General features: G+C 40.1%; 1 protein-coding gene across 1 annotated transcript in view; it reads left to right on the top strand.

The window, feature by feature from the left end:
- Nucleotides 1-37: 37 nt before the first annotated feature.
- Nucleotides 38-16160, top strand: part of LOC118424338 (sodium/potassium-transporting ATPase subunit alpha-3-like) — a gene marked incomplete in the record, with an annotated part of 17169 nt that continues 1046 nt past the window's right edge. Inside the window, 23 exon segments of the mRNA XM_035832889.1 lie at nucleotides 38-198; nucleotides 3410-3577; nucleotides 3813-3872; nucleotides 4013-4216; nucleotides 4970-5083; nucleotides 5368-5502; nucleotides 5949-6066; nucleotides 6225-6493; nucleotides 6711-6909; nucleotides 7221-7332; nucleotides 7559-7691; nucleotides 7828-8020; nucleotides 8197-8372; nucleotides 8957-9093; nucleotides 9616-9833; nucleotides 10259-10360; nucleotides 10494-10648; nucleotides 11394-11663; nucleotides 12229-12359; nucleotides 12851-12853; nucleotides 13201-13302; nucleotides 13742-13833; nucleotides 15253-16133. Of these exon segments, the coding sequence (XP_035688782.1) occupies nucleotides 169-198; nucleotides 3410-3577; nucleotides 3813-3872; nucleotides 4013-4216; nucleotides 4970-5083; nucleotides 5368-5502; nucleotides 5949-6066; nucleotides 6225-6493; nucleotides 6711-6909; nucleotides 7221-7332; nucleotides 7559-7691; nucleotides 7828-8020; nucleotides 8197-8372; nucleotides 8957-9093; nucleotides 9616-9833; nucleotides 10259-10360; nucleotides 10494-10648; nucleotides 11394-11663; nucleotides 12229-12359; nucleotides 12851-12853; nucleotides 13201-13302; nucleotides 13742-13833; nucleotides 15253-15281 (3150 nt within the window).

The raw sequence follows: 16160 nt of genomic DNA on the forward strand, positions 1-16160 counted from the left end.
TGCTGTGATGTGGCCCAACTCCAAATCTGACCCTTGAACCCGCGCATGCGCGGCAGCTCTACATGACGTATGAGATATCCCACTGTCCTCTGCGCCTCCCGCCGCCGGTGATTGGCAGGTCCGTGGCACGTGCTCGCGCGTCACATCTCGCCCTTGTTCTAGGGAAAGATGGCGTCTCCCATGAAGGAAGAGGATCAGGTGCGTTCTTTTTCCTTTTTTGATGTACATTGTGGGCAATTTTGGTCAGATTACCTTTATGAGTAGCTTGGGCATATGACCGCTGATCTTTTGGGTCTGTAAATGTTCGTTTATTCGTGTATGGTAACGACGCCGGTAAAGTGGGCGGTGGCGAAATCAAATATGTCGGCCAGCGTTGGCCGGGTCACCTTCATACATGACACAAATTCGCATGTTAACCTCGGAAATGGTTACATGAAATGCCCTAGTTGTCGGAGAATATTTTTGTAAATTATTCATACAATAGTCTACGGAATGGACTCACATATGGCACAATTTCAGGTACGATAAATGTATTTTAGGGAGTGGGATGTGGTGTCATGCTCTGTTGCATAGCCATGCATGGAAAGATGTCCGCCAAACCTTCGATTCCCGTGTTTTTCCAAGGTCATTCTATTCCGGTCATTACTCATTGGTTGTGGACATGTCTATGAGTTGATAAATGGTTATATTCATGCAAAAGAGATGGTTTTGAAATTGTTTTTGCATTTGTTCTGTTAAAAGCCTGAACAAACATTCCTCAAGCCGTGAGTTGAAGCGAGGTAGTTGTCTGTGAGGCCATGAAGGACGCATGCCCAGATGGAGGCGATGAATAGAATATTGCAACGCGATGTATAATTTTCTCTACTTGCCTCATTCATAATTAATCAGTACTGCATTATGTAATTTGCTTTTCATAGGTCCATGGATTACAGGTAGTGTACTACTATATAAAATTGAAAACTCCGGGCCTCTTTTGATTGCACGCAACAAAATTTGGTGTACTTTTGTACCAGCAGCACAACTGTACTACAGGTCATTGCCATTGGGCTATGGTCATTGCCATTGGGCTATTAAAAAATAAAGGAGAATGGAGGGCAGAAGAGGCTGGATGGAAATGGGGCGGGTATAAAAATTGTTTGGACAGGGGGAGGGTTGGGTAAAAAAAAAATGGATTGGACAGGGGGTTTGAGTGAGAAAAATCCAGGTTTGACGGGGTGGGTCAAAATGAATTTTGATCAGGTTAGCAGCGAGGGCCACATGACATGAATGTGGAATGGAGAGGTTGTTTGAGGAGGAAGGTCACCAGTTCAGTGGTCTGAGTTTGCAGGAATATGTAAAATCTTTGTTGACTTGAGCTGTACAATTACTTGAGACTTGCGTAGACTATTTTTGTTAGAATATGATGTGATTAATGTACTGTCAGAAGTAATGTTTATCTGAAACTTGCATTCCATGAGTTTTCCATGAGCAGCAAAATTGCATAGTCTGAAATTTTATACCCCCTTGTCCTTGATAGAAGGTGAGTTTTGTTGAGGTCCAGTCGTATTCAGTGTGAATACAGGACTGTGCCACCTTTTGTTGACAGACCATCAAGGTCTTCATGTAGGTCTATCAATTTTGTCAGAAGTATTGTCATTCATTAGCATACAAAGCTGATCATACAGTAAATGTTCACATCTAATGAACTGAATGACTATTTTACTCTTGCCAAAACTCGAATACAGTATATCAAACCATGGGTCATATAATGGGTACTGTATTTCTGAAAAAATAGAAAGAAGAAATTATACAATGTTACCTTTTGACCTCTTTTTATGCTTGAACAGCTGTATACATATTTGAAAGAGTGGTTAACTAAAGCACCAGACAGTCTTTGCATTTAACTTTCTTTGCATTTTTTTTCAAAGTAAATATTTCAAAGAACCAAGGTGATTAGCTTTATTTTATTGGTTTTACAGGTTTTGAACCTGAACATAGTGATTTGGGTAATACTAATAAAAAGTGTTGATTGTAAGTCTAGTGTCTGGTTAATGCTGCAGAGCTAATATACTGTGAGGTCCTTTGGTAATTGTCATAGCAGAAGTTACATCTAATAACATCCATGGCTTAGTCAGGAGTTCTCCTTTTATGCTGAATTTGTAAGATAGAATGACTAAGTAATTTGAATGACTTGCATAAAACCCAATAAAAAAATCAGTATGGAAACCACTGAAGTTGTCACTTTGGTCAGCAGAGCTAGGCAATTGGATGATACTCCGAGTGGGTACCTAAAACTTTAAAAGAGATCTGAGCCAAAAAATAAACGGCTGCATGGACGCATGTTTTTAGCGGTGAGAAATTCCCTTTTAGCCAGCGGAACTGATCTCAAAAGTTAGATTGTTGAAAGCTTGTTTGTAACTGAAGAAATTAGCAGGTAGAGTTTTGCAGCCGTGCGCTAGGTCGGCGGACGGTATACGGTCCTGGGTGGGCTGTGAGTGGTGCGGTTGTACACTAAAAGCGAAAAAGTGCCTTTTGTGGGGATTGACTAATGGTAGTTTGTAATTGCTATAAAAAAAGAACCTATGTCTATTTGACGTTGGCGATTTTTCCCACGATATAGGGTAAATGTACTCAACATAGAATGAAAAAAACTGCTTGAATTGCACGTAGCTTCATTATGAACGCGCCCATATAAACCATGAATCATAACATAGAAGTCTATGGGAAGAAGAAACTCATCAATGAGACCAGAAACTTCCTGTATGTCAGGGGAAGTATGGAAATCATGGAAGGGCTGAGTTTTGTGTGGTATTAGACTTGGCAGCTGTTTCATTGCTTGTAGACTGGTGACAGAGAAGTTACTGCATTCATAAATGAGAAGAATTTATGTTTTAATGAGTATTTTGTTAGCGGGTCTTGCAAACATGTAACTGATAGTAACTAATAGTTACAAGATTAGAACAGCATATCATCCTGTTTGCATTTATGGGCAAAGAAAGTCAAGGACTATTGTAAGAATATGTAATTGCCATTTTCCATTTGCCAAAACTGACTTAAAGTTAAACTTGATTTTTAAGTATTGCAAGGGTTATGAAGTCTGCTGACAGAAAGATTCAAGGGTAGATAAAAAAGAATAGATAGCTATGTCAAGTTTGATTACAAAAATGTACTTTCAAATATGATATCAATTGCGAACATGAGAAAACTTATAGAAGTTTTAAATAGATTGTTTTATTAATTTCCTGTATAGAGGACAAGTTCAACAAAACATCAAAATCAGGCCTCTAATTTCCAACCTGCATGTCTGACCCTTGATATAATTATAATGAAAAATTGATACCATATCCATTTGGGAATTGGATGATAAAAAGTACACGGTTATATATGTTGAAATTGCAAATAATAAAACTTCTATATTTTTTTGTTACAGCCAAGGACAGATAGCTATCGTGTTGCAGTAACACCTGCAGTTCCTGACGATGGCCGCAATCCAGATGGGACCCCAAAGCCCTCCTCTGGCAAAAACAAGGGCAAGGGCAAAGACAAGGAGAAGGACAAGAGGGAGAAGTTGGAAGACCTGAAACAGGAGATGGAAATGGTATGTTCAAGTGACTCATCTTGATCCAGATGCACAATTCTTGTCTCCTTTTGTTATTATGTTATGTACATTTTTTATAAGCTAGGACAGCTGTTGTTTTCTAAAGTATAATTTATAGAATTAAGTATTAAGTGAGCTAATGGTAACAAAAAATAGTGCGTAGTGATAGAAGGTAAATGTTTTTCACAAAGCTTATGCTGAAATGTGACAAGGTTTCTTCATGTTTTCATCATAGGATGACCACAAGATCCCTGCAGAGGAACTCTGTGCAAGATACAACACCAGCGTAGATGTTGTAAGTATTAAAGCGAACTGCATTTCTCTATCCTAATGTATTGTATACATCTAGTTTATGTGTAGCAATGGTGATGGTAGATATTTGAAGTTAATTTGCTGTACAGCAGTGTGTAACCATATTGATCTAATCTCTTTCAGGGCTTAACCAGGGCCATGGCGCAAGAAGTGTTGGAACGGGATGGGCCAAACTGTCTAACCCCACCTCCTAGAACACCGGAATGGGTCAAGTTCTGCAAGCAGCTCTTTGGAGGTTTCTCCACTCTGCTGTGGATCGGAGCAATCCTTTGTTTCTTGGCTTATGGAATCCAGAAAGCAACACAAGATGAAGTCCAAGATGACAATGTAAATGATATTTATTAACAGTCAGTGGTATAATATCAATGGGATCAGCTCAGTGTAATTTCCAGTATAGTAGGAGTATGATGTTGACACCTACCTTTTCTATTATTAGTGATTTACTGGGTTTTCCCGTGGTCTATCTTGAAGGTTACCGTGTAGAAAACTCACTGAGGATATGTTCAGATACAAATTCAGTCTCTACAACTGGATTAAGAACGGAGAATTACTTCCGGACGTTTCGAGTGGCATCCATCACTCTTCTTCAGCGTCACTAGAATGAACCGGCAGAACAATTCAATACAAGTACAGCTAACTAGAAAAACTTGAATATTGTTTACCTGGATGTCTAACAAGGCTCGAAATTCATTTTTGGGATTAGGTGCACTGGTGCACCCAGCTTAAACAATTGGGTGCACCAAAAAATTTTTGGGTGCACCACTTAAATTCAAATAATAACCTAATAATAAAACTTACAATTATCAAATTCTTAAACACGTACCATGACAGACATTTTTATTATCCTTCTAACACTTAGATGTCAAGAATATGATGATATGATGTATACTAGTATACTTTGATATCTTTACATATATAAACGCAAGAAAATATTTGGGTGCACCCTGTGCACCCACAGAAAATAATTGGGTGCACAGCTCCAATTTTGGGTGCACCTGGGTGCACATGCACCCAGTATTTCGAGCCCTGTCTAACCTTCATAAACGTACTGAGGATATGGTATGTCTCACCCCTCTTCAGCTGTATCTGGGAGTTGTGTTGGCTGTCGTGGTGATTGTGACCGGTTGCTTCTCGTACTACCAGGAGGCTAAGAGCTCCAAAATCATGGACAGCTTCAAAGGCATGGTTCCCGAGGTAAGGCGGCCTATTTTAAGAGCTGTAAGAGTGAGGTATTGAATCATGGTTCTGGCCCTCCCAATATATTTCACATACGACATTAGACCTTGATCTTAGTATACCATTGCAAGATTTGTTCCAAACGTATGTAGCTGTAAGCTGTTTGTGATATTAGTAATGAAGATACATTTGTAGTTATGTATTTATTCAGTGACGTACCAACCTAAAGAAACTATTGACGGAGATAGTTATGTAGTCTTCTTCTTTTCACTGATTTGTGAGTATGATTATTGTTTTTTTAGCAAGCTTTGGTCATCCGAAGTGGTGAGCCCATGAGCGTGGACACTGAACATGTTGTGGTGGGAGACCTCGTCCAACTGAAGGGTGGAGATCGTATCCCTGCTGATGTCCGGATTATGGAGGCTCGTGGATTTAAGGTAACAGACATCATACACTGTTCAATTGTTGCCATGGAGTGCAGGGTTGGACAAGTTTTCTAAAATTCACTTGTCCTATTGGGCAAGTACATAAATAATTTACTTGCCCAAAATAACTTTTCACTTGCCCTGAAATTTAGATGACATTTTTCTTTGGATTTCAATTTCCGGCAATGGACTTTATTATTGGCGCTATTTTTCTGTGTTGGCCAATGCTTGAATGACTGTGAAAGGTAAAAAGTCTCAAAATCTCACTCATGAAAAAATCTTACTTGCCTGGTCAGACAAGTGGGGTGAGATATGCAATTGCCCGATCGGCACTTTCACTTGCCCTGGATAATCGGGCTAATGGACTTGTCAAACCCTGGAGTGGCCTTGAAAAATCATTCATTTTCTTCTTTGCAATACTGTTATTAACATTAGTGAATATTGTTATTTTTCTGCAGGTAGACAACTCCTCACTCACTGGAGAATCAGAACCGCAGAGTCGGTCTCCTGAATTCACCAATGACAATCCCTTGGAGACAAGAAACATTGCTTTCTTTTCCACCTTTGCCGTGGAAGGTAAGGAATTTTGTAGCAAAGATTGAATGTTTTCCCTTTTTATCTATTTTACCAGGCTTTGCGAGTCAATTTCTGAAATACCCATTCCTTATACATGCTTCTTAATTTGCCCTCTTATTATAGTCTTAAACATAAGTTTCTCTCGTTATCACTTCTAGGCAATGCCAAGGGCATTGTTATCAACACTGGTGACCAAACCGTGATGGGCCGTATTGCCATCTTGGCCAGTGGACTGGATGTGGGAGACACCCCTATTGCCAAAGAGATCGCTCATTTCATCCACATCATCACTGGTGTTGCTGTGTTCCTGGGTGTGACCTTCTTTATCATCGCCGTGAGCTTGGGATATGAGTTACTGGATGCTGTCGTGTTCCTCATTGGTATCATTGTTGCCAATGTGCCTGAGGGTCTGCTGGCCACTGTGACGGTATGCTTTTATTATTTTTTTCTTATATCAGTTCTATGTAATGTAGAGGAGGGCATATTTTTTATTGGCATAGTTAAACTACCAGGAGGGAGAAAAGTTGTACTTGACACATTGACAACAAACTTAAAATTTCACTAGATGCTGAGTTTCTAATGTGGTAGCATTCCTTGTGTTCTTATTCCTTAGTGTTCATAGTCTTATCACTTTACTGTTGTAGGTATGTCTCACACTGACCGCGAAGAGAATGGCAAAGAAGAACTGCCTGGTACGTAACTTGGAGGCTGTGGAAACGTTGGGTAGCACATCCACCATCTGCTCTGACAAGACCGGAACCCTAACACAGAACCGTATGACTGTGGCCCACATGTGGTTTGATAACCAGATTGCAGATGCAGATACTACTGAAGACCAGTCAGGTGTGAAATTCACTGTTGGTTTCCTATATAGCATGTTATTGCATCTCGAAATATTAGATATGCTGTTAAAGTCTTAGTATGACTAGATTTCAAAAACCATGTTGTAATAGAAATACTTTTGTGGGGAATATTGGCTGAATGTTAGTAGAGTTTGTGATAGGAAAAAAATGTTTATACTGTATCTGAATATTCTGCAAATATAAAGTTTTGCATTAATTTTCTGTGGTTGTCACCATTTTGAAAATGTTTTTTGAAATCATGAAATAGTCCAGATTTCTCACTTCGAAAATGATGTTTGTAATCAATCACAGGTGCTTCGTACGACAAGGACAACCAAACCTGGCGTTCCCTGGCTCGCATTGCCGCTCTTTGTAACAGGGCTGCATTTAAGGCTGACCAGGAAGGGGTGCCTATCCTAAAGAGGTAATATCAACAACCATCGCATGTTTTATGACATTACATTGTTTATGAATGTAAATCCTAACCATCAACTTACAAATGCATTTTTGGTTATCCCTTCCTTGCCACTTATTTCATGGAATGTTGTGTTGTTATATAGTGAATTCAGTTCCATAAAATTTTGTTGTTACCTGCCGTCTTGACATAAATATATATTTTTAACATGTGTTTAATGTGAAACAATTTCCAGAGAAACAAGTGGAGATGCTTCAGAATCTGCTCTGCTGAAGTGTGTGGAACTTTCTCTGGGTGGGGTGACAGCTATGAGGCAGAATAATGAAAAGGTTGCGGAGATCCCATTCAACTCTACAAACAAATACCAGGTACAGCAGAATCACTTTGTATTTTGGTAATTGTAAGATTACTATTGTTTGCGTGGAACATAATGAAAACAATGTTATTGGAGGTCACTAGGCTTGTCATGAATGTCTACTAATGCTTTTTTCATTCTCTCTTCAGCTTTCAATCCACACACAAGAAGATAAAAGTGATGAGCGCTATCTGCTCGTGATGAAAGGCGCTCCTGAACGTATCCTGGACCGCTGCTCCACCATCATGATGGACGGAAACGAGGTTGCTATGGACGACGACATGCGTGAGGCTTTCAACAACGCTTACTTGGAATTGGGAGGACTGGGAGAGCGTGTGCTTGGTATGATTATTTTGCTCATTCCTTTGACTTGGAGATGTCATAAAAATTTACCATAGCTGCACATTTCTGTCACTATGCTGAGTATCTACTTCAATACACGTACAGTATTAGTTTTGGCTAGATCCTGATCCTGAATGAGCCATTTTTTGAAACACATCTTTTTTTCTCTCGCTTAGGCTTTTGCCATTATTTCCTCCCCGAGGGCCAATTCCCACGAGGTTATGAGTTCGACACTGAAGACGTGAACTTCCCACTGGAGGGATTCTGCTTTGTTGGCCTGATGTCCATGATTGACCCACCCCGTGCGGCTGTGCCAGATGCTGTCGGCAAGTGCCGTAGTGCTGGTATCAAGGTATGAAATCATTACCCTGGGTACCAAAAGAAGTGCCTGAAAAGGTGATACCTGATGCTGTCATAGCTCTGAGAATTCATTATATGTATAGCCAATAACAGAACAACCAATGGTTTTGTACTGGTGTTGTATTTTGACTTTATATTACTCGAAAGTTGATGCACCTAACCTAAAGATAAAAAAAAAGATTGGGTGCAGAACATAGAATAAAGTAGAATGTCAGCAAAACCTAATGGCAAACCTCTTCTGGAATTCTATAGCTAACTTGAAAAGTAATACAACAAAGGTTCTGTTATTTTCTTCTGATATTAAAATGTCAAAAGCATATTGTCTGCTAGTCTACACTCTACAACGGTACTTAAATTGGTGTGTTATTCCAAAGGGCGGTTATTATGGCTATTTAGATACATATGCAGATAATTTTACCTATGTAACCCTACAGAAATATTGCACCCGCAGTTAATGATTAGGTTTACAACTTCAATTTTGGGTGTGCATGAAGTGATTTGTCTACTATTGGAGAACTTGTTACTGTCACTGTGGTGTATTGGTTTGTAAACAAGACATTCTAATGTACATAACAGGTAATCATGGTTACTGGAGACCATCCCATCACAGCCAAGGCCATTGCCAAGGGTGTGGGAATCATCTCTGAGGGTAACGAGACAGTGGAGGATATAGCGGCACGCCTTGGCATCCCTGAGAAAGACGTGGACCCAAGGTATGTCGGAGAATAATCTACCCAATCACTGGGTAGCAATAGGAATCTGCGATTTGATTTTAGATTTGTCCACAGAAAACGACCATCTTGTTGTTCCCCTGGCAATAAGGTAAGGCCACACCAATTCTATTTGTTGCTTCTTGGATTCACCTGTCCATTTTTTATCTGAAAAATAAAGTCCTGAGAAAAAATAATACAGATTTTGCTCAGGTTGTTTTTGTGTTATTTAAGCCATATATCTTCACCCCAGGCCTTTTGAAAAAAAGTTTTTTTTATCTATAGGTCCAATTTTTTTTCTGAAAAAAAAATGCCAGAAGCAACAAATTTGCCGTGGCCAAAGTATACCCTTGCATGAATTCTGCTTACAGATTTTGTAATTGCTGTTTGGATGCTTTGAAGGTACTAGTATATGTTGAAAGGTAATGCACCATAGCTTAAAAACTGTCTCATCTCTGCTGGCAAGCCATCAGACAGCCTCTCTTCAACTAGCTGTAAAAATGTATTTTGTCCCTTACTTTCCAGCGAGGCACATGCGTGCGTTGTCCATGGAAGTGAACTGAGGGACATGACCGCAGAGGATCTGGACTCTATCCTGATGAACCACACCGAGATCGTGTTTGCTCGCACGTCCCCCCAGCAGAAGTTGATCATTGTGGAGGGCTGTCAGCGTGCGGGACAGATCGTGGCCGTGACTGGTGATGGTGTGAACGACTCACCTGCCCTGAAGAAGGCTGACATCGGTTAGTAGAGATGCGCCTCTGTTCATTACTTGAAGACTTTGTGGTAAACTAGATTTCTGCACTTAACTTAATTAGTACATTAGAAAACTGGACTATAGTCCCATTAAGCAGACATTGGATTATGACCTATGGTTAGGTGCAGGTCACATACATACTCATATTTTTTAGTAGAGATGCGCTCTGTCATTACCTGAAGACTTTAGATTTTGCACTTGTATTTGCATGGCATAATTACTACATTAGACAATACACTGTGGTCTTACAAAATAGACATTGGCTTTAAGACCTATACTAGTTAGATTCACTTCACAGTGCAGGTCACATGCATTCACCTATTTTGGACTCCAGGACTAAGATAAGCATAGTTGTACCGTCCCAACCTGTGGATGACAAAGGCTACCTTGTCCTACCTTTCATTCCTGCAGGTGTGGCCATGGGTATTGCTGGAAGTGATGTGAGCAAGCAAGCTGCTGACATGATTCTGCTGGATGACAACTTTGCATCCATTGTGACTGGAGTAGAGGAGGGTGAGCCACCTTGTTTTGATTTTACATGGGATGTTTTTTAAAAATTTGTATCATATTGTTAATGCTTTAATTGAAAATGTCAAGTGACTTCAAACTAATAACCATCATTTGTAACCTTTCTGTGTTTCTGCAGGACGTCTCATCTTTGACAACTTGAAGAAGTCCATTGCCTACACTCTGACGAGTAATATTCCAGAGATCACACCCTTCCTGCTGTTCATCCTGGCTGACATTCCCCTGCCCCTGGGCACTGTCACCATCCTTTGCATTGACTTGGGAACTGATCTGGTAAGTACATTTTTGCAAAGCTGTCAAGTCCTTTTCAGTTTGTTGGTAACGAGATCTGATGGCAGCTAAATGATTTGATTTATGATTTATGATTTATTAGGATTCTCCATATTTGATTACGATATATGGAGGGTATGGCGAAACAGGTGACAATGAACACCTTTTCAAAGCCGCCATACACACACATGTTCGCACATGTCACGGCGGGGTTATACCGCCCCTTACGGGGTGACATTCCCTTTCGTGTGGCTGATACGGTATGGAGGTTCGCCAGGCCTCCAGCCGGGTGATTTTTTAAGTGAATCACCAACTCCAGACAGAAGGGTTTGCTCCATCTCACACCGCACCATCGCACGTGTGGGGGTTCTTTAACGTGCATAGGGTGTGACTCTCCCCATACACGGGACCTCCATTTAACGTCCTATCCGAGGGACGGCCCTAGCCGAAGCTAGGTACTCATTGTCACCTGAGTATAGTGAGGAAAGTTGTGTAAAGTGCCTTTCCCAAGGGCACAAGATCGGTGACGCGCAGGCGGATTCGAACCCGCAACCTCTCGGTCACAAGGCACGAATGCTGCCACTACGCCACGCGGTCCCACCGAATAAATGATTGGTTTAGCCATGTATGCCCTCCAAAAGATGTAAGTTGCAACCGTTGCTGTTCTTCTATTGGAAGGTTCTACTTTACTATGAGTATTTACCAACCTGATGAAACCATTTACGGTTGTTGCTGTTCTTGTCTTTAGGTGCCTGCCATCTCCCTGGCCTACGAGGAAGCCGAGAGTGACATCATGAAGCGTAAGCCTCGTGATCCCAAGCACGACAGGCTGGTGAACGAGCGCCTCATCAGTATGGCCTACGGGCAGATCGGCTTCATGCAGGCGTCCGCGGGTTTCTTCGTCTACTTCATCATCATGGCAGAGAACGGCTTCCTGCCCTGGAAACTGTTGGGCATCCGTGCTGACTGGGAGGACAGAACCATCAATGACTTAGAAGACTCTTATGGCCAGGAGTGGGTGAGTAGGCACCATGTGTTTTTAGATAGGGTGTAATTTGTTATCACCAAGCACAGTAGGGGCATTTTCTCTGGATAGTTTTAAAGAACACTTGCAGATAGATGTGCAAAAGTTAGGTGTGACGGGTCGTTCAGTGTAATATAACCGGATGCTGCCACGCCGCGTGCCTGCATACCTGGTGTGTTATACTGAGGGGCGGTTATAACGGCTATATAGATACAGATCTACAGATATGGCAAACAAGGAATGCTTGATTTGTTCTCTGGGTGTTTCCTTGGTTTGTTCATTTGGATGAGGAAAATGATAAACAATGAAGCAAATAGGTTGTTTTGGCATACTCTGCTTTACTGTCTAGTTCATGACTTTTCTTACTGCATCTCATGAGTACTAAAACTAATATATGAAAAATATTTTTGTGCCATTTAATAGACACATGATTAGTTGGAATCTTACAGATGTGACTTTCAGTGTCATTGAACTTTCCTCACTGTACATCATTGTACCTAGAGGGAAGTAGTTGTTTCACATTGTTCTAGATGATGATAAATGTTCTGTCTTGTTTCAGTCATTTGCTCAGCGCAAGATTATTGAGTACACCTGCCACACAGCTTTCTTCGCTAGCATTGTGATTGTGCAATGGGCTGATGTCGTCATCTGCAAGACTCGCCGCAACTCTCTCATCCACCAGGGAATGAGGTATACTTTTTGATCGTGCTATACTTTTTGATCGTGTGGCATTTGCACCTCAATCTTCAGTTCAATTACTGGTCTTGAAATAGTCCTGTAAGATCAGTTTGTGGCCCAAATCCATCTGATGCTGAAATTTTCAGGAGTGAAGTAAAGATTGTAAAGATGTAGAGATTTTTCTACATCAAAAATTGTTCATAGATTGCCTTGATAGAAATTGTTGTTGGTCTTTGTTTTTCCATTCCTTGTTGACTTTATCCCCATTTTATGTTATCAATTACAGAATTACTTTCCCATTTATCATGAATTTTATCATCAATATTATTGGATAAATTTATATCTGTTTTGCACACCATGCCCCTTTTTTCTCCTCTCTTCTCTCTCTCTCTCTCTCTCTTTCCCTCTCTCCCCTCTCTTTTCTCCTTTTCTCATCTTTCTTTCCAACCATCATCTGTTGAGCACCATTCATTGATTTGTGCAACAATTGTCTAAAAATGCAGCAGGTATGTGTATAAAACAGATACACCTGGCTAATTTTGTTTACCTTCATTGCTGCTTTGGCACAGTGGCTTGCCTGAATTTGAGATAGTTGACAAGGGGCTGTTGGCTCTGCATTTAAACTGTGTTGAATTTGATGTGGCACGGTGTTTTTATAAGTTGAATATCTCTCAGTTTCAATATTTTGCTAGGCTCAAGCCAGTTTTCTGTGTATCATTGCATATGTAGTTTATTTATAAAAGGAAGCAGTACAATGGTTCAAAATAGTTGTTAGCAGTGACCTAGACTTTTTAGTAATTTTGAAAGCTGTATGTAGCAATGGATTAATTGATACTCTATTTTTTCACCAAAGGAACAAGTGGCTGATCTTTGGTCTGTTTGTGGAGACCTCTCTGGCTGCCTTCCTGAGCTACTGCCCTGGATTGGACCAGGGTCTGCACATGTACCCTCTTGCGTAAGTCTGGAGTCATCACTTGTTATCCTTGTAACCAACACAAAAAGCACCACATATTATTTTAAATGTCAGGGAACTAGAAGAAGGGAAAATATACCAGATGAGGACTATGAACACTTATAAGTTATAGCCTTCTGAAATTGACTTGTATTTTAAGTTGTTGTTGCCTTACTCTTCTTTGTATTATTCTAGACAAAGATACATGTACAAGGAATGTTTCATAGATCTTTTACAACCACAAGTTGGAAGTTACAGCTGGTACATTTTGAAAACATACCAGATGAGGACTATGAACATTTATAGCCTTCTGGAATTGTTGACTTGTATTTTAAGTTGTTGTTGCCTTACTCTTCTTTGTATTATTCTATACAAAAGATGTTTCATAGATCTTGCACAACCACAAGTTGGAAGCTACAGCTGGTACATTTGTATATTTCAGGGGATCCTGGTGGCTCCCAGCCTGGATTTACAGCTTCCTTATTTTCGTGTATGATGAGTGCCGCAGGTTCATCCTTCGCCGTAACCCTGGAGGTATGGTTTCTTTCATTCTATTTATAGTTCCAGGTATTATAGATCATGGAAAGCGTGATCTACTCAATTTTATAAGAGCTATAATTGGGCTGTCTGAAAGACATCGTTGGTGGGTATTGTGTTAAGCCTGTTGGGAAAAGGAGACGTCAGATATGCTGAATAGGGTGGTTCTACATATGCAGTGCAGTCGCACAGGTCTGACTCTGAGAACCACCATTTCTATACGAGCGATCGCTTTGATGTCACTGTGATGCAGTGGTAGGCAAATGGCAAGTGTTTGGCAAATGATTGATTTACATATCAACTAATAATTTCATCTGCTAATTTGAATATCAATTTTTAATCCAATCTACTGATGTCCTGGTAGGCACTAGCCTTCGAATACCCCGGATATAAACAACAACAGCGATCGCTCGTATTATGTGTACAAGAACTGTTACGTTGTCTTGTGATGCTTTATGTGTGCCTTTCTCCTCCTGACTGTGTAAATGGTCTTTGTGCGTATGTGTGTGTAACTTCTCCAACATGAATATTGTTGTGTTCATGATGTGCCTGTGGCCTGTGCTGGTCCTCTCTGTGTGTGGTATTCTGTCGTACATGTATGTACTCTGTCTTACCTGCTGTTGTGCTTCCTCATCCTCACCAGGCTGGATAGAGAAGGAGACTTACTACTAAGATGTAGTATATGAAGGTAGCATTCCTAGTGGTCCTCTCTTTCTCTCTTTACTAGCAAGTTGACAACACCTCTGCATGTAGTTGACTCAGACATACAGCTGCATCAAGTTGTACAATACATATGTGTTTTGTGTATATAGTGTAGCATGTGTTACCATATTTCCACTGTGGTCCACAGCCAAAGAAGGCTATATTTACTTCATTATTCCGTATAATTAGTTGATAATATGCACTGTAGTAAGTTTTTTTTTAGACGATTGCAGATACAAGTTTGAATCTTCAGTGGTACTGTGAAATGGTATTTATTTGGAATGATATTTTGTTCCTGTTTGTAGACATGTATTCAGTGGCGTACACAAAGGATATTAAGTTTTTAAGATATCAGTATCAAACAGCAGACTTAGATACATTATTTGATGTATGCCATCTTTATTCTTATCAAATGCACTTTCATTAAAGTTGATGGTAATCTGTAGTGATCCAGCTTGTTGCACTTACACAATGCAAATAACAAATTTATGACAAGGAAAAAACAGCAACAACAAATATCTATGTTTAACCAATGCTGACAGCAATGGCCCACTGTCTGGCAGTGAAATCTTTTCAGTTTTGCTGCATCCCCAGCTCTCATGTGCAGCACTTGGCACATACGTTAATCCGACTAATTTTCCTCCACTAATAGTCTTTGTATCATCAAATGCAATTCAGACACTTACGGTATCTTCTTTTTTTCGTTCCCTGCAGGCTTCATAGAACGGGAGACATACTACTGATCCAGTCTTCTGGTTCTGCTACTGTTTTAGTTACTAGTGCCATTAGAACAAGGAAATGGTGGTAGACAACTTAGAAGCCTTGTCAGTAGTAACAAACTGGGTGAATGGTTTGCACATAAACATTCTACTAGCTCACCAGTAGGTATTAAGAAGTAACAAGCGCTGATTCTGAAATGTCATGCATGTATTAGGCATTTGTCAATACAAGGCGTTGCCTATGTTAATTGGTTATATCTTTTTTACCATCCGCATTTCTTGTATTTATTGATAGATGTCTGGTGTTGACATGCATGTAACAATTCAAGGAAGTTAATCTGAGAAATATAGTAGCTGACAATGTTGTAAGAGAAGAATTGCCATCAATATTCGGATGTTAATAATTCTTCAAACCATTCAAAATAGTTTATATATAGATTTGTAGTTGTTAGGGACTTGTACTACTACTAGTTTTTTCTTTTACTTAGTTTACTGTAAATTGTGTATGTTTTGTGATAGTGTGAGCTGGCAGCTGCCCAAACCAGCACACGCACCCACCATCCAAACCAGTTGTGGATATGTACAATATATTTCATTTTCATATTTTGTCTTGCTCATTAGATATACTGTAACATTTTTTTGAAGGCTATTTTACAAAGTCTTAGTGCATTGGAGTAGAAGGTACCTCATCCAACAGTTTCAGCTTTGCTTTCATGTCAGAAAGTGGTAGAACCTGGCCTTTCTTAAATGGTCATGAAACTCGATGTAAAAGCAGCCAGACCAGTAGAATGTTACGATGTCCTCCAGAGATACAGTGAAGTGCCGTGCAATGGTTCCCTATCCTGAAGAAAGTTCTTATTCCCTCACGAGTTAAAACAAACAGCTCCCAACTGAGCACTGTCA

Source organism: Branchiostoma floridae, chromosome 1 (genome assembly GCF_000003815.2).
Source record: "Branchiostoma floridae strain S238N-H82 chromosome 1, Bfl_VNyyK, whole genome shotgun sequence".
Lineage (NCBI taxonomy): Eukaryota > Metazoa > Chordata > Leptocardii > Amphioxiformes > Branchiostomatidae > Branchiostoma > Branchiostoma floridae.